Source organism: Stomoxys calcitrans, chromosome 3, assembly GCF_963082655.1.
Source record: "Stomoxys calcitrans chromosome 3, idStoCalc2.1, whole genome shotgun sequence".
NCBI lineage: Eukaryota > Metazoa > Arthropoda > Insecta > Diptera > Muscidae > Stomoxys > Stomoxys calcitrans.
The window spans coordinates 34,054,517-34,079,944 of NC_081554.1; the positions used below are offsets into that span (position 1 = coordinate 34,054,517).

Here is a 25,428-nt window from a genome sequence, read left to right on the forward strand (position 1 = left end):
GTCGAAATTATTTGCTCAGTACTTGAGTTGATTGATTTCGATTTATTCTCCGCAGTTTGCATTCATATTTTTGGGCATTCGCCAGTCAGTTGAATCCTAGTATGAGTACGAGTGTGTGTGTGTGTGTTTATAAGTGTATGCGATTTACTCGGCTTTATCCCATGCTCAATATTTTTATTGATGTTGAAAATAATGTTTGAATATTTGAATGGTATCCTTGAATTTGAATTGAAGTCGTTCGTTTTTTTTGCTGTTACATGTTTGTGAGGGAAAATTCGTATGTTTTAGGCATTTATGTTTGTTTGCCTGTGTGTGTGTAAAAGAGATTGATTTTTCTAGTTCTTGAATTAGAGTGTAATAGTAATTGATTTAGCTATATTATTATCCCTCAAGAGATACTTGAATTGTAATAACATGGTGATGAATTTGGTGACATTGAACAAGCGTTTTTTGAGAAGGGAGAAATAGGAGTTGGTATAAAACTGGCAAAACTTGGTGTGCAATTGACATTTTATGGTCTGTCAATTTGAAAAGCATGAAAATTTAGTTCAATAGGCAGAATGGATTTAATTTTTTACAGGCAGAACGAATTTTGAGTAAATATTTCATGTGCACATATACAAATGAAAGTGAAATACAATATTAAAGCCAGCTTAGATATGGATTATGAGATAATTTGGTTCAAGATTTTTAATGTGAACAAATCGGTTGTTATTTGTAGAAATGGGTTAGATTAGTTCAGGTTGAAAAGAGGGTGCGGATATTAATCTGCGCCATGCCATTATGGACAAACATCTAAGCCAGTAATTGGCTTGTTGTGCGCTATAAATACTAAGAGTAACCCCGAAAAAGAAAATTTAAGTCAAGAATGCCGTGCTACTTAACTTACAAAATCCCGAATTGTTTTTCATACCAATCCCCATAGTCGGTTTAAGTCCGCTATTGTGTCCCCACCAAAGTGCGGCGTCTGTTAGGCGCGAAAGCCGGAAAATGACATATGATATCCACCAATATTTTATCATTTTCCCTACATGCCCTACACATGCTAACACTTGCCGTACCTATTTTACATAAGAGAGCTCGTAATATTATGTGTCCCGTTATGATAAAAGCTATATTGAACTACTTCGTCCTTTCAGTAATAAGCTCTTCTTCTCACTATCCGGATCTCCCCATAAGATTGTCGTCGTCCTATCGAGCGTTTCCTCATTCGTTGCCCACGCCCTTTACTCGGACTGCGTCATCCCGAAAGGCTTCAGGTTAACCAAGTTTATTGATGGTAGTCTCTTGGCCTTCCATGCCAAAACGTCTGCTTTTCCATTCCCTCTAACTCCAATTAGGCCAGGCATCCAAACAATGCAGCCCGTACCATCATCAGAGAAGGCGTTAATCTCCTCCTTACACACCAAGACTGTTCGTGACCTTGCCGTTTATATTGTAATTGCCGCTATGGCCTGTTTACTACCTGACAGGAAGTTTTCACTCGACGTCCTTGCGCTAACGCCACACCACTTCACGCATTTCGTGATCACCCGTATCTCCGCCTACAAGACTGTATTATGGCCAGGCAGTTCAAAACATATCTTTGTCTCTGGGTTCTCAAACTAGATCCCCAGACCCACTTTGTCCTCCAGTTTTGATCCAAGACTGGGCCGCTGGCAGCGTGTCGTGCATCTCACACACTCACACTCGATCTCAAGTGTCGTCTCTGGTTTCCTATCGGAAACCTTTCCATTCCTTTCAGGTTTTCTATCGTCGCCTCCATTATTCTTTTCTCCCATCCATTCTCTCATCGCCTTAAGTCTCATAGCAGCAGTGGCTGCCTCACACTTAAACTCTATGTTTATGGGTGGGATGTCCAGAATAGTCTCCAGTGCCCTTGTGGGCGTGGTCCTCATCGCTCTGCCTATGCCAAGAAAAACATTTTCTCTGGACCTGTTGTATTATTCTTTCGATGGAGGAGCCAGTGGACTGTCCTCGGATTCAGGTCCCATTTTGAGCCATTCAGCCTTGCCGAACTTTTGATACCCACCGCTATGGATATTTTTTTTTAATTTCAGCGAAATCGGGCAATACAAATGCAAATTTGCCCTTTAATATTCCATTAAGGAACAGGGGCATACTTCTCACATATCAATGAGTGATGTCCGATTCAAGTTTTAGCTCAATAATAAGGGGCTTCCTTTTTTAAGGCAAGTCCAAAGGACGTGCCGCATAGCGACACCACATGGCAGAGAAGTTTTTACATGGCATGGTACCTCACAAATGGTGCCTGCGTTAGGAGAGGATAACCACAGCTGCAAATTTTTCTGATGTTGATGTTAGGGTTTGAAGCCAGGCGGACATGTAAACCTCTGTGCTACGGTGGCCTACCGGGCAATAAATCCTCCGTATTTGGGATTAAGTACCCAAAGCGGCAAATTGGTCTATGTGGCATGTATATCTGAGTATGAACAGATATTGACCATATTTTGTTTGGATATCGGGAGGCCTATAACAACTCACTGTTCCAAATTTTAAGAAAATCGGATAATAACTGCTCCTTTTATTGGCTTAAGACACTAAATCGGTAGATCGGTCTATATGACAGCTATGTCGAAATATGGTCCTATCTTGAACAAATTCGGTTCTGATAACGGGAGGTCTATTTCAACTCGTATTTCCGAATTTAAGTGAAATCTAGTTATAAGGATTTTATGAGCATAGTACAACTCACAGATTCAAATTTCAACAATATCAGTTAATAAATGAGTTTTTTATGGTTTTAAGACCCCAGACCGGTTTATATAGCAACTGAATCCAAGTATGGTTCGATTTGGACCATAGTTGATGCGAAAGTTGACGGCTCTAATAAAACTCAAAGTTCTAAGTTTCTGCGAAATCTTTATCTGCTCGGTTGTACAAGGCGTTTTGGGAGTTGAAACCATCCATTTCGTCTTATCTCCATTTACTACCAGACCCATTTTCACTGACTCTCTTTCGATTCTTTCAATGGCTTCAGTTACTTCTTCCGGTGACCGACCTATGATGTCGATGTCGTCGGCATAGGCGAGTAGCATGTTGAGATTAGTGTGTCATATCTATTCACATCTGCATCTCGTATTATCTTCTCCAGCATGATATTAAATAGATCACACGATAGGCTGTCTCCTTGTCTGAAACCTCGTTTGGTATTGAATGATTCGGAGAGATTCTTTCTCAGTGTCATCCTGCAGAGTCTTATTAATTTTGCAGGAATACCAAACTCAGACATGGCTTGAATTACCTTTGAACGTAAAGGGGTATCGAAAGCGGCTTTGTAGTCAACAAAGAGATGGTAGGTGTGGATTTGTCCTTCTCGGCTCATTTCCAGCATTTGGTGCAGTATGAATATCTGGTCCAGGGTGGATTTGCCAGGTCTAAAGCTGCATTGATAGGGCCCAATTATCTCATTGACTTTAGGTTCTAATCTTTCACACAGTACGCTCGAGAATATCTTGTATGCAATGGGGAGGAGACTTATTTCTCAGTAGTTGACATGTTCCGTCTTGTCTCCTTTCTTGTGTACGAGCCATAGTATGCTGAGGTTCCAATCATCGGGTATGCGTTATTCTAGCCAGATTCTCCAGATTCTCCTTTCTTGTGTACGAGCCATAGTATGCTGAGGTTCCAATCATCGGGTATGCGTTATTCTAGTCAGATTGCGCAGATAAGCTGATGCATACGCCTTATCAGCGTGTCGCCTCCGGTCTTAAATAGTTCAGCGGGTAACCCGTCGGCTTCTGCTGCCTTGTTGTTCTTTAGTCGGCTCACAGCTACTTGGACCTCATTCTGACTAGGAGGTAAACATTCTATACCATCATCAGGGATTGGTTCAGAGGAGGTTCAAGATACCTCTTCGCCGCCAAAATTGGACACTAGCAGTTGGGTAAAATGTTCTTTCCATATCCTCAGCTTAGAGGCCACCGTAGCGCAGAGGTAAGCATGTACGCCTATGACGCTGAACGCCTGAGTTCAAATCCTGGCGAGGCCATCAGAAAAAATTTTCACCGGTGGTTTTCCCCTCCGAGCAGTGGCAACATTTGTGAGGTATTATGCCATGTAAAACTTCTCTCCAAAGAGGTGTCACACTTTGACACGCCGTTCGGACTCGGCTATAAAAAGGAGACCCCTTATCATTGAGCTTAAACTTGAATCGGACTGCACTCATGTGAGAAGTTTGCCCCTGTTCCTTAGTGGAATGTTCATGGGCAAAATTTGCATATCCTCAACATGCTATCTGTGTCAGTTACCAGATTTCCGTCTTTGTCTTTGCATAGGTTTGATGTTTAATTCTTTGGTAGATTTTCCTGCACATCTCAATTCGCTCACACTCATGTCTTTCCATTTCCTATTTCTTTCTGCGGAATAGACGTTTCTCTTCTCTCCTATTTACTATTGGGTTGCCCAAAAAGTAATTGCGGATTTTTTAAAAGAAAGTAAATTAATTTTTAATAGAACTTTGAATGAACTTTAATCAAATATACTTTTTTACACTTTTTTTCTGAAGCAAGCTAAAAGTAACAGCTGATAACTGACAGAAGAAAGAATGCAATTACAGAGTCACAAGCCGTTGAAAAAATTTGTCAACGCCGACTATATGAAAAATCCGCAATTACTTTTTGGGCCAATAGATAGATATAGCTCCCACATTTAGATGTAGCTCCCATATATATCTTTCATCCAATAAGGATGAAGGATAAGGCTGTAGTAATCGCAACTTTCATCCGATCTTGAAAAAAATTGACATGAGTTGTTTTGTTTGACGTCCTATTACGTGTGCCAAATTTCATCAAAATCGGTCAGGATTAAGATGTAGCTCCCATCTATATCATTCATCCGATAAGGCCTTTTAAGGCTGTAGTAGCCATAATTTTGTTCCGATGCCAATGTGTGTGCAAAGTTTCACCAAATGGGACCAGCTTTACGTATAGATCCCATTTATATCTTCAAGCCGAATTTAAAGTCTGACTTAAAGTCTGAGATTAAGGTTCTATATATTAAAAGTATTAGGAAGACTCGGAGGCGAAGGGTGTTATATAGCCGGCGTCGCCCGGCTTTTCCCTTTCTTTACTGGTTTTAAAAAGACTACCACAATTTTAGTGAAAGACTGTTAAAATATAAGCCTTCTAAAAATTTTCACTTTTATGAAAGTGATTTTGTTTCAAATTACTGTCATAAACTACAGGGTGGCTGATGAATATTGCTACAATGATGAATATTGCTACATTTTTTTTTCGGTGTATGGAATACATTTTTCTTTTATTCATGTTAAATTAAATTATTAAATTAATTATTAAATTATTATTAATTAAATTAATTAATTAATTAATTAAATTAATTATTAAATTATTATTATTAAATAGAAAAAAAGTTATTACATTTTTTTTTGGTAGCGGCTTTCATCAGCCACCCTGTATAATCCGGTTCTGTAAATTTTGGTTAAACCCTCGTTATGAACCATCATGAAATCTAGACTTGCACACAATGCAATAATAGTGAAATTTTACTAGTTCCACTAGCTTAGCTGGTGAAACTATCTTAACTTGATCCACTTGCAGCAACTTCATTTGTGCATGCTGGCAAGCGGCAGATGTCCTTTTGTACCCCACTCTTATAACCGTGCACGCTGCGATGAGTGCAGTGACTAATAAAACTTTTACTACATCGTTTCTTGCATTAGACGCCAAGTTGAAATATTCTTAAATAGTGCTTTTTTAGTTTCTTTACTCGTTGTTTTAACAGTTTTTCTTTTATGCTCTGTTTTTTTCATCCTCTTTTGTTTTCCTTGGACGACCCTGTGTACGAGCAGCTCTTCAGTCAAATGGTGATGGGTTTTAACGGTAAAAACAATTTGGACATCGATAGACTGACAACCATGTTGGAGGAGAATCGTACATTGTTAAATGATATGGCAACCAAGGAGTGTACGGATGGTGCTACTTTGCCAAAATTATTATTCGAATTAGTCGAGCAGGCCAGCGTAGTAGACACGGCCAATGACAAGGAAAAAACTCCCACACCTCTCAGTATGCCAGGCATTAAAGAGATGACTATGCAAACGACAACAGCGAAAAACACCGACAATGTTGCCAATGCCCTGGAAGAGTCGTCTGAGGGAGGTGATGACGACGAAGATGAAGATTATAGTGAGGATGCCACCACTACCAACTCACAAAATGAGGACGCGGTGATGGATAATGAATGCATGTCGGCATTAGCAGCAAATGATGGCAGTGATACAACACCCTCAGCTACAGAAACTGCCTTAGACCAGGCCAATCATGGAGAACAACAGCATCAGCATGATGTTGATCTACCACAACAGCAACAAATAATGCAAGGGAACGTTGTTGCTGCACCGAGCGCAGATGTTACTACAGAAGCTGTAGCAGCATCCATTAATGAAAAAGTTAGTGTTTCCCAGCAACAGTCTAAAGGCAAAAAGCAACATCATCATCACTCACATCATCGTAAGGGTTCCAACAACAGCAGCGGCAATAAAAAAGCCACCGCCAGCACTTCATCTTCTTCAAGTGTTGCCAGCGATGATGCAGTTGCATTAGCTACCTCCGCCTCCCCCACCCGCCGCACAATGAGATTCAATGATGCTGCTGTCGTGGGTAAAGTAACATCTACCCAAGAAATTATTGGTAACCTACCAAAGGTGTGGCGCGTCCTAATGGAGCTGCTTAATCACCATCACACAGATCCGGTGCCATTCGAGGAGAATGGCAAGGGTGAAGATTGCTACAAGTCGATTGAGACTCCCCAAGGACCGAAAGCAGAGCTGAGTGTTAGCAAAACCTACTTGAAGCTCAAGGTAAGTTTGAATGAATTGAGAAGCTATGAGTGCCCCGAAAAATACAAATTTTTATTAATAACAATATTAACTCATGCGGAATTAAAATAGTTTTAAACACTGCTCGTTATCGACATAGTTTAATTAAATGTAAAGGATTCAAATAGGGAACAAGTAAAAAGGTAATATGTTCGGTCGTGCCGAACTTTGGATACCTTATATCCAAGGTATCATCATCATCCTATGTTATTGTAGGTTAGGTTGAAAAGAGAGTGTGGATACTAATCCGCCTCATGCCTGATACTGAATACCGGAAAGTAACCTCGAAAAAGAAACTCTTCGCTAAATTCCTTGGATTTCCATATCACCCCCACTAAGCTGGTTCATGTATGGTATTGAGCAGCGCTGCGGAGTTTAGCAATTTTGACTCCACTTCGATTGCGGGAGGATTGCTCGTGCTCCGGAGTTCACTCCGAGCACTTAAATTTTTTTTTTTTAAATTATAAAAATTAAAAAAATTTAAAAATTTGAAAAGACAAATAAAAGCAACCTATGTTCGGCCGGGCCGAATCTTTTATACCTACCACCATGGATCTCATTTGTCGACTTCTTTTCCCGTTATCTCTTTTTTGGGGAAACAAAGGATAAAAGAAAATAATTGCTATGCTATTGGAGCTATATTCAGCTATGGTCCGATTTGGACCATAATTGAGTTGAATGTTGGACACCATGGTAAATGTCATTGTGTAAAATTTCAGCCAATTCGAATAAGAATCGCGCGCTTTAGGGGTTCATGAAGTAAAATAGGGAGATCGATTTATATGGGAGTAGTATCAGGATATAGACCGATTTAAAACACGTATGCTAAAGGTCATGGGAGAATCCGTTGTGCAAAATTTCAACCAAATCGGATATTAATTGTGTCCTCTAGAGGTTTAAGAAGTCAAGATCTCAGATCGGGTTATATGGCAGCTATATCAGTTTATAGACCGACTTAAACTATACTTAGCATAGTTGTTGGAAGTCATAACGATCGGGTAAGAATTGCGGCCTCTAGACGCTCAAAAAGTCAAGACTCCAGATCGGTAAATATGACAGCTATATCAGGTTACAGACCGATTTCAATTATCTTAGAACAGTTGTTGGAAATCATAACATAACAACAACAACCCAAATATTGCCCATGAACATTCCAGTAAGGAACAGGGGCAAACTTCTCACATATCAATGAGTGCAGTCCGATTCAAGTTTAAGCTCAATGATAAGGGGCCTCCCTTTTATAGCCGAGTCCGAACGGCGTGCCCCAGTGCGACATCTCTTTTTTTTTTTGCATGGCATAGTACCTCTCAAATGTAGCCAGCATTAGGAGGGGAAAACCACTGCTATACAATTTTCGGCCTAATCGGGCTAGAATTGCGTCCTCTAGTCCTCTAGCTTTATTAGGTTATGGACCGATTTGAAACATACTTAGCACAGTTGTGTGAAGACGTAATGAAGCAAGTCATGCCAAATTTCAGCCGCATCGTATAGGAATTGCGCCCTCCAGTGGCTCAAGAAGTCTATATCAAATATATATTGAAAGTAATGTCGAAACACGTCATGAAAAATGTCAGCCAGATCGGAAAAGAACTGCGGCCTCTAGTGGCTCAAGTAGTCAAGATTCAAGATCGGTTTATATGGCAGCTATATCAGGTTATGAACTGATATGAACCGTACTTTGCACAGTTGTTTGAAGACATAATGAAACAAGGCATGCAAAAGCCGTATCGGATAAGAATTGCGCCCTCCAGTGGCTCAAGAAGTCAAGATCCAAGATCGGTTTATATGGCAGCTATATCAAAACATGGCAACGGCATACTCCGCTGTATTGACCCAATTGCTTGATGAAAGTACTCCTTAATCCGATGATATAATGGCACAGTGGCCCATTTCCCACTCCATGGAAAATGCCCCGAAATTCGTACTTGGGTACCGGAAGCCTCCCCCAAGAAACCCATAGTACGACCAAGAGTGTCGAGATGCAACTGAAGCCAAGCATGGATCTAAAGAGCAACCCTTCTATAATAGCAACGCGCCAGATGATGGAGAGGTATCAGGAGAAAAGGAGAGAGAAGAACAGTCTATTCCGCAGAAAGAAAAAAGAAATGGAAAAACGTGAGTGTGAGCGAATTGAGACGTACAGGAGTCAGAAAGAAGTCCCGAAATTCTAACAAAGAATTAAACATTAAATTGATGGCTTTGGTGCAGGCACATCTGGTAAGTGATACAGATAGCATGGTGAGCATATGGAAAGAACATTACTCAACTGCTAGTGTCCGACAATGGCGGCGAAGAGCATACCGCAGAACCAATTCCTGATGATGGTATAGAATGTTTACCTCTTTGTCAGAATGAGGTCCAAGTAGCAGCGACCCGATTGAAGAACAATAAGGAAGCAGGAGTTGACGGGTTACTCGCTAAACTATTTAAGACCGGAGGAGACACGCTGATAGGCGTATGCATCAGCTTGTCTGCGCAATCTGTCTAGAATAACGCATACCCGATGATTTGGAACCTCAGCATACTATGGCTCGTACACAAGAAAGGAGACAAGACGGAATGTGCCAACTACAGAGGTATAAGTCTCCTCCCCATTGCATACAAGATACTCTCGAGCGTACTGTGTGAAAGATTAGAACCTAAAGTCAATGAGATAATTGGGCCCTATCAATGCGGCTTTAAACCTGTTAAATCCACCCTGGACCAGATATTCACACTGCACCATACCCTGGAAAAGACCCGAGAAGGGCAAATCCACGCCCACCAACTCTTTGTTGACTACAAAGCCGCTTTCGATACCGCTTAATGTTCAAAGGTATTTCAAGCCATGTCTGAGTTTGGTATCCCTGCAAAATTAATAAGACTCTGCAGGATGACACATGGTGATACACGTTCAGCTATTAATCAGATATTAATCTGCCCCATGCCACTATAGACATACACACAAGCCATAATTAATCGGCTTGTTGTGCGCTCTAAGCGTTCCTCAATAAGAAAAGAAAAGAATCTCTCCAAACCATTTAATATAAAACGAGTTTTCAGACAAGTAGATAACCTATCGTGTGATCTCTTTAATATTCTGTTGGAGAAGATTATACGAGATGCAGATGTGACTAGATATGGCACACTACTCAGAATAGGACACATGCTACTCGCCTATGCCGACGACATCGATATCATAGGTCGGTCACCGGAAGTAGTAACTGCAGGCATTGAAAAAATCGAAAGAGTGTCAGTGATAATGGGTCTAGCAGTAAATGGAGATAAGACGAAATGTATGGTTTCAACTTCCAAAATGCCTGGTACAACCGATCAGGTAAAGAAAATGGAGAAAGTTGGGAACCACAACTTAGGTGATAGTCAGCAACATTATTTACGTCGGTACCGCCATAACCGAAAAGAATGACACCAGTTTTGAGATAAAGCGAAAAATAATACTGGCAAACAGATGCTACTTTGGATTAAATAAGCAGTTTAGAAACAAGGCCACCTCTTGACAGACGAAGATTACACTATACAAGACTCTGATAGGTGGCCAATAATAATACTGGCAAACAGATGCTACTTTGGATTAAGTAAGCAGTTTAGAAACAAGGCCACCTCTTGACAGACGAAGAGTACACTATACAAGACTCTGATAGGTGGCCACCGTAGCGCAGAGGTTAGCATGTTCGCCTATGACGCCGAACGCCTGGTTTCGAATCCCAGCGAGACCATCAGACAAAAATTTTCAGCGGTGGTTTTACCCTCCTAATGCTGACAACATTTGAGAGGTACTACGCCATGTAAAACTTCTCTCAAAAGAGGTGTCGCACTGCGGCGCGCCGTTCGGGTTGGGCTATAAAAAGGAAGACCCTTATCATTGAGCTTTAACTTGAATCGGACTGCACTCATGGATATGTGAGAAGTTTGCTCCTGTTCCTTAGTGGAATGTTCATGGGAAAAATTTGCAAGACTCTGATACTACCCGTGTTGTTATATGGTTCTGAGGCATGGGTACTTGTGAAAGCAGACGAGGCAGTGCTTGGAGTGTTTGAGAGAAAGATTCTACATAAAATAAATGGACCAATTTGCGTTAATGGAGAATAATGTCGTCGTATGAACCACGAGCTGTATGAGCTGTATGGCGACGATAGCATAGTTACACGCATCAAAATACAACGGCTGTGTTGGCTAGGTCATGTTGTCAGAATGGATGAAGAAGCTCCAGCAAAGAAGTCTTTTGAAGACAAACAAGGTGGTACACACAAACCGGGACGACCAAAAGCCCGATGGAAAAATCAAGTGGTGGGAAACACCTCTAAACTTGGTGTCAGAGATTAAAGGTGGGCGCAGAAGATCAAGGCGCTGGAACGCTATTCTACGTTCGGCTAGTGATACAAATGTTCTGTTTAAGCCAATTAAAGTAATGCAAAGTAACCGATATGGCCCATTTACAATCCCAACCGACATAGACTAATAAGAAGTATTTGGGCAAAATTTCAAGAGCCTAGCTTTACTCCTTCGAAAGATAGCGTGACGGAAAGATAGGACAGACGGATGGGCATGGCAAAGTCGACTTGAAATGCCATGACGATCAAGAATATTTATAGTTTATGGGGTCTTAGACGAATATTTAGAGGTGTTAGAGGAATGACGAAATTATTACCCTCATTCTAGGGTGGTTGGAAAAAAAGTAATTTTCTTTATATTTTACGACCATTTAGCAAAGAAAAATGCATTTTAATGACTTTGAAAAAAAAACAGCACCTAGACTTCTCACGGTTAGACTTCTTAGACTTCTAGAGGCCGTAATTCTTATCCGATTGGGTTGAAATGTTGCACATTACGTTTTGATTACTTTTCAATAACTGTGTCAAGTATGATCTAAATCAGTCCATAACCTGATATAGCCGCCTTATAACCCGATCTTCTTATTAGACCTCTTGAGGTTCTAGAGGGCCCAATTTTCATTCAATTTGGTTGAAATTTTGCATATGTCGTTTCGGTATGTCTTCCAACAATTGTATGGTTTAAATCGATTGATAACTTGATATAGCTGCCATATAAACTGATCTCCCAATTTGGCTGCCTGAGCCTCTGGAGGGAGCAATTATTACTCTTTTTGCCTGAAATTTTGGAGTTGTTATTTTTCTATGACTTCTAGTATGAGTGTATGGCAATTACGGTCCATATCGGGCACTAACTTGATATAGCTCATATATATTTGATTCATTCGAAAAACTTGACATCGATATCCATTCTGGAGGCTATATAAGATTCTGCCCGGCCGAACTAAGCACGCCTTCCCTTGTTATCTGCTAAAAAAAAAAAAAATTCTTCCTAAACTAACAAATGAATGTAGCTTCACGAATGGTAAAGCCTTTTAATAACCTAGCCTCTGACAATTTCAATTTATTTTCGAAAATCCTGTTGTCCATACGCTTTATACTTTTCCCATTACATTCTGGTCATGTAGGATGATGTTTTCCCTGTTGTTGCTTGCTGACCCTCATGCCCCATAGACACTTCATTAAATATATGTGTCCGGAAAACCCCAATCACTCACTTGTGCTGTAGATTTGGGAGAAATTTGTCTTCAGCACTACATGAGCAGCAAAAAAAAAAAAATTCTAACAACCTCCTGTCAATCAAAAAAGGCATCCTTTTATGTTCATATTTTTCATGTTTTTTATGGTTCTTGAGTTGTTCGCTGAGACAGACTAAGGAGCTTTAGCAAATTCTTTCACATATTAACTCATCATTTTTCTGAACAACAACGATAACGACAGCCAAAGTAGCAAAATATGAAACTTCTTGAGTACATCAGCGGCAGCAGTTAAAGCTGCCTGGAAGCAGCATCGTCTCGTATTAACTTCATTATTGGTGGGCTTCAGCTAATGCTGGGACTGGTGCTGCTGATGTTGGCTGGGTGCTGTTGTGTCAGTCTCTACTCCTGCATCCTGGGAAAGTGTTTTCATTTTAAGTAGCATTCTTGTAGTTGCCATGACACCATGACAATAACAACAACCACGATCCAGAGTTTAAGGTTTCCAAGGATATAAAGGGCTCTGTATGTGTATCTGTGAGTGTGTGTGTGTTAAAAAGTTGTCTTCGCTTGTTATTGTAAAGTTCTAAAGCACTTTAAATATAAACTCTAAAGTTGGTTGTGGCATCACCATCACCATCATCATCATCAACATCATCCTCATTGATTGTCATTATGGTCCTGCTTCCCTGGAATGCTTCGTACCGATTTTGGACATTCTCCACTTGAGATTATGGGTAACTTAACATGAATCCAGAACACCTTTTTTAAAGTTTTTTTTTGTTATTTTTTTGTGTATACTGCTAATGTTGGTTGTCTTCCCAAACTTGCTTTTGCACTTCGCAAGTGCTTTTGCCAAATGATGGTAATTGAATTTATTGTCTATCTCTGTTGAATTTACCCCCAAAAGAATCACCTTCAATGATGTTGCAGCTAAGACCGAAAGCCAATTGAGCAAAAAAAAATCCCATCATATTGAGGAAGTAAATAGTAAAATAATGTCGAAATATTGTTATTATATAGGGCTTCTGTTGTTGTAGTCCTGGATACCTGGAGACATACGCTTGCCAAGCAGAATATGTATGTGTGAGTATAAGGTGGTAGGGAGTTTGTAGAGTTGTGGGAATGGGTTAAATGAGTAAAAATGCCTGAATATGCGATATTTTACTTCTGTGCATGTTGGAAATCTGAAAAGGGAAATCCTAGCTGATGGTGATAGGAGTTTTTAAATGTAATCAGCTAATTACAAGAAAATGGTAAAATTTTTGCCAAATTTTCTCTAAATAAATGATATTAGAAGATTTATTTAACTATACCTGTGGTATATTGTGCTATATGGCACAAAATACAAAACTGGGAACTTAACACTAGTGTTGGAATAAACACCAAGTAAAAAGGCATTAAGTTCGGCCGGGTCGAACTTTGGATACCCACCACCTCGGGTTTATATGTTAACCACCTTTCCCCAAATTTGCAAATTTTGCAGCGTCATAGGCGGACATGCTAACCTCTGCGCTTCGGTGGCCTCCGCCACCTTTCCTCATCCGGGGAAAAATGCATCATGTATGAACCCCTTGCAGCTATATTTAAAAATGGTTCCATTTGGACCGAACTCGGTACGGATGTCGAGTGGTCTAATAAATAAGTTCACTGTTCAAATTGTTAAAACAGAATATTGGCCAATATGGCAGCTATATCCAAATCTAAACCGATCTGAGGCAAATTGATGAAGGATGTCGAAGGGCCTAACACAACTCACTGTCCCAAATTGCGGCGACATCGGACAATAAATGCGCTTTTTATGGCCCCAAAACCTAAAACCGAGAGATCGGTCTATATGGCAGCTATATTCAAATCTGGACCGATCAGTGCCATAATACAGAAGTATGTCAAGGGGCATAACTTAACTCACTGTCCCAAATTTCGGCGACGTCGGACAATAAATGCGTCTTTTATGGGCCTAAGACCCTAAATCGGAGGATCGGTCTATATGGCAGCTATATCCAAATCTGGACCGATCTGAGCCAAACTGACGAAGGATGTTGAAGAGCTTAAAGCAACTCACTGTCCCAAATTTCAGCTAAATCGAATAATAAATGTGGCTTTTATGGGCCTAAGACCCTAAATCGGAGGATCGGTCTATATGGCAGCTATATCCAAATCTGGACCGATCTGAGCCAAATTGAAGAAGGATGTCAAAGGGCCTAACACAATTCACTGTCCCAAATTTCAGCCAAATCGGACAATAAATGTGGCTTTGATGGGCCTATGACCCTAAATCGGCGGATCGGTCTATATGACAGCTATATTTAAATCTGAACCGATCTAAGCCAAATTGACGTAGGATGTCGAAGGTCCTAACACAACTCACTGTCTCAAATTTCAGCAAAATCGGATAATAAATATGGCTTTTATTGGCCTAAGACCCAAAATCGGCGGATCGGTCTATATGGGGGCTATATCAAGATATAGTCCGATATAGCCCATCTTCGAACTTAACCTGCTTATGGACAAAAAAAGAGTCTGTGCAAAGTTTCAGCTCAATATCTCTATTTTTGAAGACTGTAGCGTGATTTCAACAGACAGACGGACAGACGGACGGACATGTCTAGATCGTCTTAGATTTTTACGCTGATCAAGAATATATATACTTTATAGGGTCGGAAATGGACATTTCGATGTATTGCTCCATTACTCCTTCCGTCGGTGGTGGGTATAAAAAGAATGTCTTAAGTTGGGAATTCCGTGCTAATTACAAAATCCTTAATTGTATTCCACTCCACGCCCTTAAGTTGGTTCATGTCTGCTATTGGGGACATAATAGCAGACATGAACCGGTATGTGTTAGCCGGGCAATGGCATAGGAATGCTCCATCATCTTCCCTGCATGCCCTACATATGATTTCAGTCTTCTTTGGATTAACATTGAGACCCCTAGGTGTAGCCCTATCGTGTGCCATCTGCTAGACCTTTTCGCCCTTCTGCATAGCTGGTTCGGGTTCAATTCTCTCCTCAGTCAGCATCCGTAATAGGCCGTTTATGCCTTGTGACACTTTCACCCTTACATTTATGACATGGGACACACAATTTTATCACCTGTTCCTTAGCATATGGTTTATCCAGTCTCTAAGGACCTGGTTCACCCGGTACTGGTCTAAGAATTGGACCAATGTGTCGGTCCTCACATTGTTAAAAACCCCCTCGATGTCAATGCATACCGCCAGTGTGTACGTTTTGGCATCGAAGGATTCTTCTATTTGATGCACAACCTTGTAAAGGGCAGTCTCCATCAACCTTCCCTTGACATAGGCATGTTGTTTGTATTTGAGCAGTTCGCTGGATGTCATACTCTACATCATGGTGTCCGCAATACGTTCCATGGTTTTGAGTTGAAAGGACCTAAGTCTTATATGTCTTTAGGCCTTTGGTGTCGCATAACTATTCGATGCACAACTTCGTGCAGGGCAGTCTCCATCGACCTTCTCTTGACATAGGCATGCTGTTTGTGTTTGAGCAGTTCGCTGGATTTCCTACTCTTCTTCATGGTGTCCACAATACGTTCCATGGTTTTGAGTAGAAAGGACGTAAGTCTTATAGGTCTGTAAACCTTTGGTGTCGTATAACTTGCCTTGCCGGGCTTGAGTATAAATACCACCCTTGCCTCCTGCCAGGATTTCGGAGTATATGCAAGTCTCAGGCACGATGTGAAAATATTGGCCAGGTCGGGCGCCAGATAGGCTGGGCGTAGGGCCTAACACAGCGCACTGTGTCACATTTCAGCGAAACCGGGTAATAAACGTTGATTTGATGGGTCCAACGACTAAAATCGAGAGATCAGTTTATATGGCAGCTATATCCAACAATAGATCGATGGGAGCCATTTAGGAAACGGATGTCAGACAGCCTAACCAATGTTCTTTTTATAAGCCCTAAACCTTAAATCGGAAGATCGGTATATATGGCACCTATATCCAAACATAGACCGATCTGAACCATTTTGGGGAAGGGATGTCGGAAAGCCTATCATAGATCCTTGTGCCAAATTTCATCGAAATCGGATAATAAATGTGGCTTTAATGGGCCTAAAACCTTAAATCGAAAGATCGGTGTATATGGGGGATATATCAGTATGTAGTCCGATATAACCCATCTTCGAACTTAACCTGCCTATGGCCAACAAAAAGAACCTGTCCAGAGTTTCTGCAAATTGTCTTTATATTTAAAGCCTGTAGCGTGAATTCGACCGACAGACGGACGGACGGATGAACGGACGAACGGACATGGCTAGATCGTCTTAGATTTATACTACTATAAAGAATATATATAAATGATGATTTTTTTAGCTATTATCTTTTTGACAACACTGGTTTTAAAAAGCGCACGCACGTTTCGCGGTTTGTTTCACTGTCAAACATCCTCAGTTTAGTCTATAATTTAACCATAAATCGTCTTACAAACGAACAAATTATTGAATTTCATTATCAAAATGAGTGCTCTGTTAAGGAAGTACATCGCGCGCTTCTTGTATTCTGCGACAAAGCTCACTTTTGGCCCAATGGGTACGTAAATAAGCAGAATTGTCGATTTTGGAGTCAAGATTAGTCAGAACTACCAATGCATCCAGAAAAAGTCACAGTCTGGTGCGGTTTATGGGCTGGTGGCATCATTGGACCGTACTTCTTGAAAGACGATGCGAATCGTAACGTAATTGTGAATGGTGAGCGCTCTCGTGATATGATATACAAATTTTTTGACATGTGGTTTCAACAATATGGTGCCACATGCCACACATGATGCGTAACAATGGACTTATTGAGAGGCGAGTTCGTTGAACATTTTATTTCACGTTCGGGACTGATCAATTGGCCGACTAGATCGAGCGATTTAACGCCTTTGGGATATTTCGTAGTGTTGCAAACGGAATGTCAAAATGAAAATACCCCCATCCTTCGGTGGTGGGTATACGTAATAATAAAACTTGATGCATACCAAATTATTTCAAACTAACTACAATGAAATGAATTCAATTCTCACATATGTCAAATCTTTCATCTCTGCCGTTTTGACTATTAATTCTAATCAATTATCCTGGTGTTTTTTTCTCTTCTTTTTTATGTCTTTTCATGCAATGCCCGTTTATGATACTTACCTATCGGGACACCCTTGACTGGCAACGTTCTTTGTGTTGGAAAAAATGTACCTTCAAAAAAATGATTTATTACCTATCAATAACTGATTCTGGCAACTACCAAAAAACTGTGCACTCATATACGCACGCACACACACACAAACACAGGATCTAATATTGGAGAAAAAGTCCTTAGTGAAAGAAACTAATCGTCTGAAAACATTAAACTGCCATCTGGACTTTCGCCTAAACGAACAGGAGAAACGCCTGAGTGCCGTTAGCTTGGAGTTGACAAAAACTTGGCATTTGGTTGGCAAAATGCAACGTCAACATCGTCAGTTGCACACCCAAGAGCAAATTCTACGCTACCAATTGCAGCAGAAGCGTCGTCTATTGCATGAACTGAAGGATGAGTTGGAGTACTGTCGCCGCAAGTGGCAGGCAGCCCGTGCCAAAAACGATGAAAGTCAAGAGCAGTGCAATGATTTACGACGTGAATTCGCCCGGCGCAAATTGGAAGATGCAAATAATTCAGCCGAGAGTGGTTACAGCGATTCGGGTGGCCCGGTTTCTGATGAGGAAACCTTGACGGTGGCCGAGGGTGCTGTGGGCGGTGGCGCTGCTGTGCCTCAAGTTGGCCTTGGTGCTGCTGTTAATGATGGCGAAGATGATGTTGAGGTTGACGTTGACGTTGATGGGGATGACGATGCTGAGGAGTTGGACGTATCTTCCACTTCTGCCGGGGGTTGCGCCAATTACCGGCGCAAACGTTTGAGGGAAATGTTTGAGCATACACGAAAAATTAAACGTATGCAAAGCACATCTCCAGGCCGTGCTAATGGCAATAATATGGACAATGTAGATGTGGTTGTGTTGAGGTGGAATAGTGCACCACCTACATGTGGTTGGAGGATGGTTGCTGGTGGCGACGGTGGTGGTGTTTGTAATGACAATGTGGCTGAAGCTCCACCAGGAGTCGTGGAGCCTTTGACAGCAAGAGGAGCTATACCCAAGGCTAGTACTAGTATTCGGCCTTCAAGGAAACCTCAGCGACGCCTTGCTGAGCGTTCAAATGCCACCGAAATGGATGTGGATGAGCCTGTGGCTGTTGCCGGGGCTGCTGAAGATAGAGCCTTTCGCATTCAACGTCTGGAAGAACAATGTAAATCTTTAATCAAACAAGTTCTGGAAACATCTGATAACCGCGAACGTCTTGAGGTGCAGCTGAAACGCTTTCAAGATGAAATGTCACCGGTGCAATATGCTGTACCTTTGGATGAAATTCTAAATAAGAAGCGTGTGGATCGCATGACTAGGGCCAGTTCTGCCCCAGCACCGGGAACATTGACTCCACGCGAAGAGGAATATACCCGACGACGTTCGGAACGTTTAGGCCGTTTGGAGGAGGAAAGTCGCCAGCTATTGTTTCGCATTAAACGCACCTCCGATAGAGGTCACTACCTGCGTTGCTCGTTGGATCGCATACGTCGAGCTCAACCCTCGCGTGAAGGAAGTTTTGAAAGTAATACCGAAGATGAAGGCAGAAAATCCGAAGATGAAACTCCTTTGACCAAAAAGGACAACACCCCAAAACAGAAAACCGCGGTGGAAGAAACTGTACCCAGTGCAAATACCACTAACAAAAGTCCTCTCACTGCTGAGGAGGAGGCCTACACAGCCCGCAGATCTGCTCGTTTACAAAGACTAGAAGCAGAGAGCAAACAATTGTTGTCGAAACTTTCACGTAACAATGAGCGTAGTGATAATTTGGGTTCCCGTCTTGATACACTTCATGAACGTCATGCAGCTCAGGATGCATTAAGTACTAGCACATCATCTCAGGCAACTCCATCTCCATCGGCATCTACTTCATCTTCGACCTCAAGAACTGTGCCTTCTAACGGCAAACTAACCACCGAACAGCGCATAGAGAATATAGAGAAAATTTCATCGAATCGAGAGCAACGTTTACGCATCTTAGAGGAGGAAGGTCGCCAGCTCATCAATCGTCTGTCCGAAACTTCAGAAAAGGGAACGCAAATGATTAATCGCATTGCTGAAAGAGAACTTAGCCGTCAGAATCGCTCAAGCTCTACACCTCAGAGGGATGCTGTAGCAGATACAAAAGAAGAGCCTTGCAGCTCAGCAATGGTCACCCTCTTGCCTCCACTCAAGAATGTTGCATGTTCCAGCATTGTAAGCGAGGAACTGACAGAACGTGTAACCATAACCACCATACCCAGTCAAATTGCCACCCACAAAGGAGCCATACCAAAAGTAAGGCCCAACAGCACTCCAAATAAACCCACAACACAGCTATTGGCCGCTCGTCCCAAATCGGCGCGCATTCAAAGTGTAAGTGCTAAAAAGAATTGTGATGATAAGGAAGAGTCATTGGAAGATATGGTTAGACGTTTGCAATCACTTCCCTTTCCCAATCAAGAAAATGGCGAGGAAAAACCCGAAGACTCGTCCTGCAATAAAGATGCAAATGAATCGCCTGCTTTAAATGAAAATAAATGTGAGCCAACTCAGGAAACTCCCGCTCAAGAGCAAACGGCACCTCAGGCCAATTTAGAGACAACCGATGTCAATGCTGCTTGTGATGGCGATGTTGCTCCAGGCAATGTTTAGACTTATAATCATCTCAAAACTCAATAAGACTTTATTCAACGTGTTCAATTAATAATGATTATCATCATCCAATCCAATGAATTACTAACGAATTTTTAAATGACTTTGAAGGAGCACTCCATTTGGAGTTTCCTCATAACCATAGCTACATACATATATATGTACTAACATTTATTTATTTATTTCTTATATACACTCAAGTACGAACTTATATAATTTTATTTATGTGAAAACAAACAGCATTGTATTTTGCGATATTTAATTGTAACTCGTAAGGAATAAAGTTTTTGTTCTTTCGTCTTGCTAGAAAGTTGTCTACAATTTCTTTGACAATGATGGGTAACAGTTATGGTGAGTACGAAAGGAGTGATTGCTGAACATTTATTTATAAAAACCTCAAGCAAAGTAATGTGGATGATAAAATAGTGTGAGATAATAGTTTTGAAAATTTGGATGAAGGCGTTTGTTAGGGGAGTCTAGTGGTGAGTGCAGTGTATTTAGAATTTTATGTTTATTATACCCTCCACCATAAGATGGGGGGTATACTAATTTCGTCATTCTGATTGTAACTACTCGAAATATTCGTCTGAGACCCCATAAAGTATATATATTCTTGATCGTCGTGAAATTTTATGTCGATCTAGCCATGTCCGTCCGTCTGTCCGTCGGTACGTCCGTCCGTTTGTCCGTCTGTCTGTCGAAAGCACGCTAACTTCCGAAGGAGTAAAGCTAGCCACTTGAAATTTTGCACAAATACTTCTTATTAGTGTAGGTCGGTTGGTATTGTAAATGGGCCACATCGGTCCATGTTTTGATGTAGCTGCCATATAAACCAATCTTGGGTCTTGACTTCTTGAGCCTCTAGAGTGCGCAATTCTTATCCGATTGGGATGAAATTTTGCACGACGTGTTTTGTTATGACATCCAACAACTGTGCTAAGTATGGTTCAAATCGGTTCATAACCGGATATAGCTGCCATATAAACCGATCTTGGGTCTTGACTTCTTGAGCCTCTAGAGTGCGCAATTCTTATCCGATTGGAATGAAATTTTGCACGACGTGTTTTGTTATTATATCCAACAACTGTGCCAAGTATGGCTTAAATCGGTTCATAACCTGATATAGCTGCCATATACACCGATCTGGGGTTTTGACTTCTTGAGCCTCTAGAGTGCGCAATTCATATCCGATTGGAATGAAATTTTGCACGACGTGTTTTGTTACGATATCCAATAACTGTGCCAAGTATGGTTCAAATCGGTCCATAACCTTATATAGCTGCCATATAAACCGATCTTGAGTCTTGACTTCTTGAGCCTCTAGAGGGCGCAATTCTTATCCAATTTGAATGCATTTTGGCACGTAGTATTTTGTTATGATATCCAACAACTGTGCCAAATATGGTTGAAATCGGTTCATAACCTGATATAGCTGCCATATAAACCGATCTGGGATCTTGATTTCTTGAGCCTCTTGAGGTCGCAATTATTATCCGATTTGCCTGAAATTTTGTACGACGGATTCTCTCATGACCATTAACATACGTGTTTATTATGGTCTGAATCGGTATATAGCCCGATACAGCTCCCATATAAATCGATCTCTCTATTTTACTTCTTGAGCCCACAAAGGAATCTTCTGTCAAGAGGCCTCCAAGGTATCTGTGGCAAAGCTTCAATCCAGGTTGGAATCAGGGTTTGTTTGAGCTTTTATAACCTCCACCATTGGATGAGGGTACACTGACATCGTCATTCCGTTTGCAACTCATCAAAATAATTATCTAAGACCCAACAAACTCCGTGTTGCCACGCAAGAAAATTATTTCCTGCCAAAATTAAAGAAAAATCCTACAAACCTGACCAAAACCTACCAAATGTTCCAGAAGCTAAAATGCGGTTAATTTTTTTATGCCTCCCACCAAAGAATTGGCCATTTAACCATTCCATTTGCAGCCCATCAAATTATATTTTTTCTGCCCTACAAAGTATACATCATTATATTCATAGACGATCTAGACATGTCCGTTCGTCTGTTTGTGGAAATCACAGCCTTAGTTCAAAGTAAGTCTTTACCTTGATATAGCACCCTTTATACCGATCTCCACATAAGAAATCTTGAGTTCATAAATTTCCGATTTAAGGGTTTGAGTTCAGAAATGTGCATTTATTAACTATTTTCGACGTTACAGTGGACCCTTTAACATCGAAGAATGAACCAAATATGACCTTATTTGTATGCACCTGGCCTATATTCCACCGTAGCGCAGAGGTTAGCATGTCCGCCTATGACGCTGAACGCCTGGGTTCGAAACCTGGCGAAACCATCAGAAAAAAATTTCAGCGGTGGTTGCCATGTAAAACTTCTCTCCAAAAAGGTGTCGCACTGCAGCACGGCGATTGGATTCGGCTATAAAAAGGAGGCCCCTTATCATTGAGCATAAAAACTTGAATCGGACTGCACTCAATGTTATGTGAGAAGCTTATCCCTGTTCCTTAGTGGAATGTTCATGGGCAAAATTTGCATTTGCATTTGCAATTTGCAAGCGTTGTTCGTTTGTAAGACGTTTTATCTAACGCCTTTAGACTAGCATGACCGCCTATGACGCTGAAAGCCTGGGCTCGAATCCTGGCGACAACATCAGAAAAACAACAAGTAAAAGCGTGCTAAGTTCGGCTGGCCCGAATCTTGGTAACCCATTACCATGGATTCTGCTAAAAATTTATGCAAAATAGATTTAGTTGAAAGGCATAATTTTATTCTACGGTTTCCAGGGGCTCAAGGTGTCTAATCTGGAGACCGGTTTATATGGGAGCTATATCAGGTTATAGACCGATTCGGACCGTACTTGGCACAGTTGTTGTAAGTCATAACTGAACTCTACATTCAAAATTAAAGTTGAATCCGGCTTCCCGGGCTCAAGAAGTAAAATCGGGAGATCGGTTCATATTGGAGCTATTATTTATATCTGAATCTGAACCGATATGGCCCATTTGCAATCTCCAACAACCTGTGTCGATATTAAGTATCTACGCAAAATTTCAAGCGGTTAGCTTTACGCGTTTGACCTCTATCGTGATTTCGACAGACGGACGGGCTAGACTCAGAACATCGAGACGATCAAGAATATATATACTTTATGGGGTCTTAGACTAATATTTCGATGTTTTACAAACGGAATGGCTAGATTAGTATACCCCTATCCTATGGTGATGGGTATACAAATATCACCGGTGGTTTTCCCCTCGTTATGTTGGCTGCATTTGTAAGGCACTGTACCATTTGGTATGTCGGCCATATAAAAACTTCTCAATAAAGAGTTTTCGCACTGCGGCACGCCGGCGATAAAAAGGAGGTCCCAGATCATTGAGCTTAAAATTGAATCGGACAGCACTCATTGATATGCGAGGAGTTTACCTCTGTTCTTTAGTGGAATGTTCTTGGGCAAATTTGCATTCTTGATTTGTTATAAGTCTTCTGTCATCCAACCAGAATTTAGTCTAGATGAGGTCATATTTGAAAATAGCTGCTACATAGACCGATCTGCCGATTTAGTGTTTTAAACCCATAAAAACCTAAAAGTATGAAACAGAGTACTGTTTTAAGCCTCCCGTCATTCTACCTGAATATGGTTCAGATCAGATCATATTAAGATATATTTGCCATATTGAACGATCTACCTACATAGACTTATTTATGACCCGTAAAAACATATTTATTATCCGATTTTTTGGATTTTGAAACATTGAATTGTATTAAGATTTTCGACATCGGACCCAAATGCGAGTGACGCATTAATTACTCGATTCCTCTGAAATTAAAAACAGTGAATTTTAACAGAGCAACAGGGGCAAACTTCTCACATATCAATGAGTGCTGTTCGATTCAAGTTTTAAACTCAATGAAAAGGGGCCTCCTTTTTATAGCCGAGTACGAAAGGAGCGCCGCAGAGCTACACCTCTTCGGGGAGAAGTTTTTACATTGCAAAATACCTCACAAATGTCGCCAGCATTAGGAGGGGACAACCACCGCTGAAAATTTTTTCTGATGTTCTCGCCAGGATTCGAACCCAGGCGTTCAGCGTCAAAGGCAGACATGCTAACCTCTGCGCTACGTTATCCTGTTCCTTATGGAATGTTCATGGGCAAATTTGCATTGTATTTTAAGCCTTCCGTTTTCCGTCCCGAATATGGTCCAGATTGGATTAGATATAGCTTTCATAAAGACCGGTCATCCGATTAAGGGTCTTAAGCCCATACAAATCGCATGCATTATCTAATTTGGCCGAAATTGAAACAGTGAGTTGTATTTAGACTACCGACATTTGTCCCGAATATAGTACAGAACGGACCATTTTTACATATAGCTGGGACCTATTTGCCGATTTTGGGCTTAAAGCCCATAAATGCCGCACTAATTCCCGATTCCTATAAAATTTGAAAAAGTGTTTTTTTTTAACCATCAGTCATCCGGCCCGAATATTGCCGAGATCGAACCATATTTGTGTATATCTTGACCGATCTTTCTATTGAAGTAGGTTATAGCAGATCCCTTGACTACTATGGACACAATGCAATACTATGGATATAATAGGGGCGTTATAACGAAGTAGGATGATATATATCCATGGTGGTGGGTATCCAAAGTTTGTCACGACCGAACCTAATACTTTTTTTACTTGTTTATTTCTATTTTTTTGAAAAACAACAACAACTACATCTTTTGAGTGTTGTTTTATTTCGTAGACCACGCATGAGCTGTGAAAGGCTTTGCTATTATTTATGTTTGCGTGTACTAGCTGGTCAAGGGGGAATGACGATTTGGCAGTGAAGCCCAGAGGACTGTCTTCAACAAACTTGGTAAGCCCGAAACCTTTCGGTGGCCTACGACAGAACGATGAAAATCCTCTGGGGAGATCCGATTTGTGAGAAGACGAGGTTTTTACTGAAAGGAAGTAAGCAGGAGGTCAGTAAAACTTTCGGTACCATAACATAACACATAGGACTACGAGCTCACTTCTGCAAAATCGGTGCGTCAAGTGAAGCATGTGTAGTGCATGCGAGAAGATGATGGGATGTTGGGGAGTTTCCTATAACATTGCCCGGCTTTTGCGGCTAACAGACATCGGCACTTAGGGGGGGATACAATACCAGACATACACCTACTAAGGGGCGTGGTACGGTAGCATGGAATTCCTGACCAAAATTTTCTTTTTTGAAGTTACTTGTTAGTATTTAGATCACACAACAAGTCGATTACTGGATTAGGTGTATGTCCACAGT

The 25,428-nt window shown here is 41.1% G+C and overlaps 1 protein-coding gene across 1 annotated transcript in view; it reads left to right on the top strand.

Moving 5' to 3' along the window:
- LOC106092587 (titin homolog) overlaps positions 1-20,391 on the top strand; it is a 43,814-nt gene extending 23,423 nt beyond the window's left edge. Inside the window, exons 4-5 of the mRNA XM_013259473.2 lie at positions 5,831-6,841; positions 17,683-20,391. Of these exons, the coding sequence (XP_013114927.2) occupies positions 5,831-6,841; positions 17,683-20,148 (3,477 nt within the window). The 3' untranslated portion in view covers positions 20,149-20,391. The remainder of the gene's footprint in view (positions 1-5,830; positions 6,842-17,682) is intronic.
- The last annotated feature ends 5,037 nt before the right edge of the window (positions 20,392-25,428 follow it).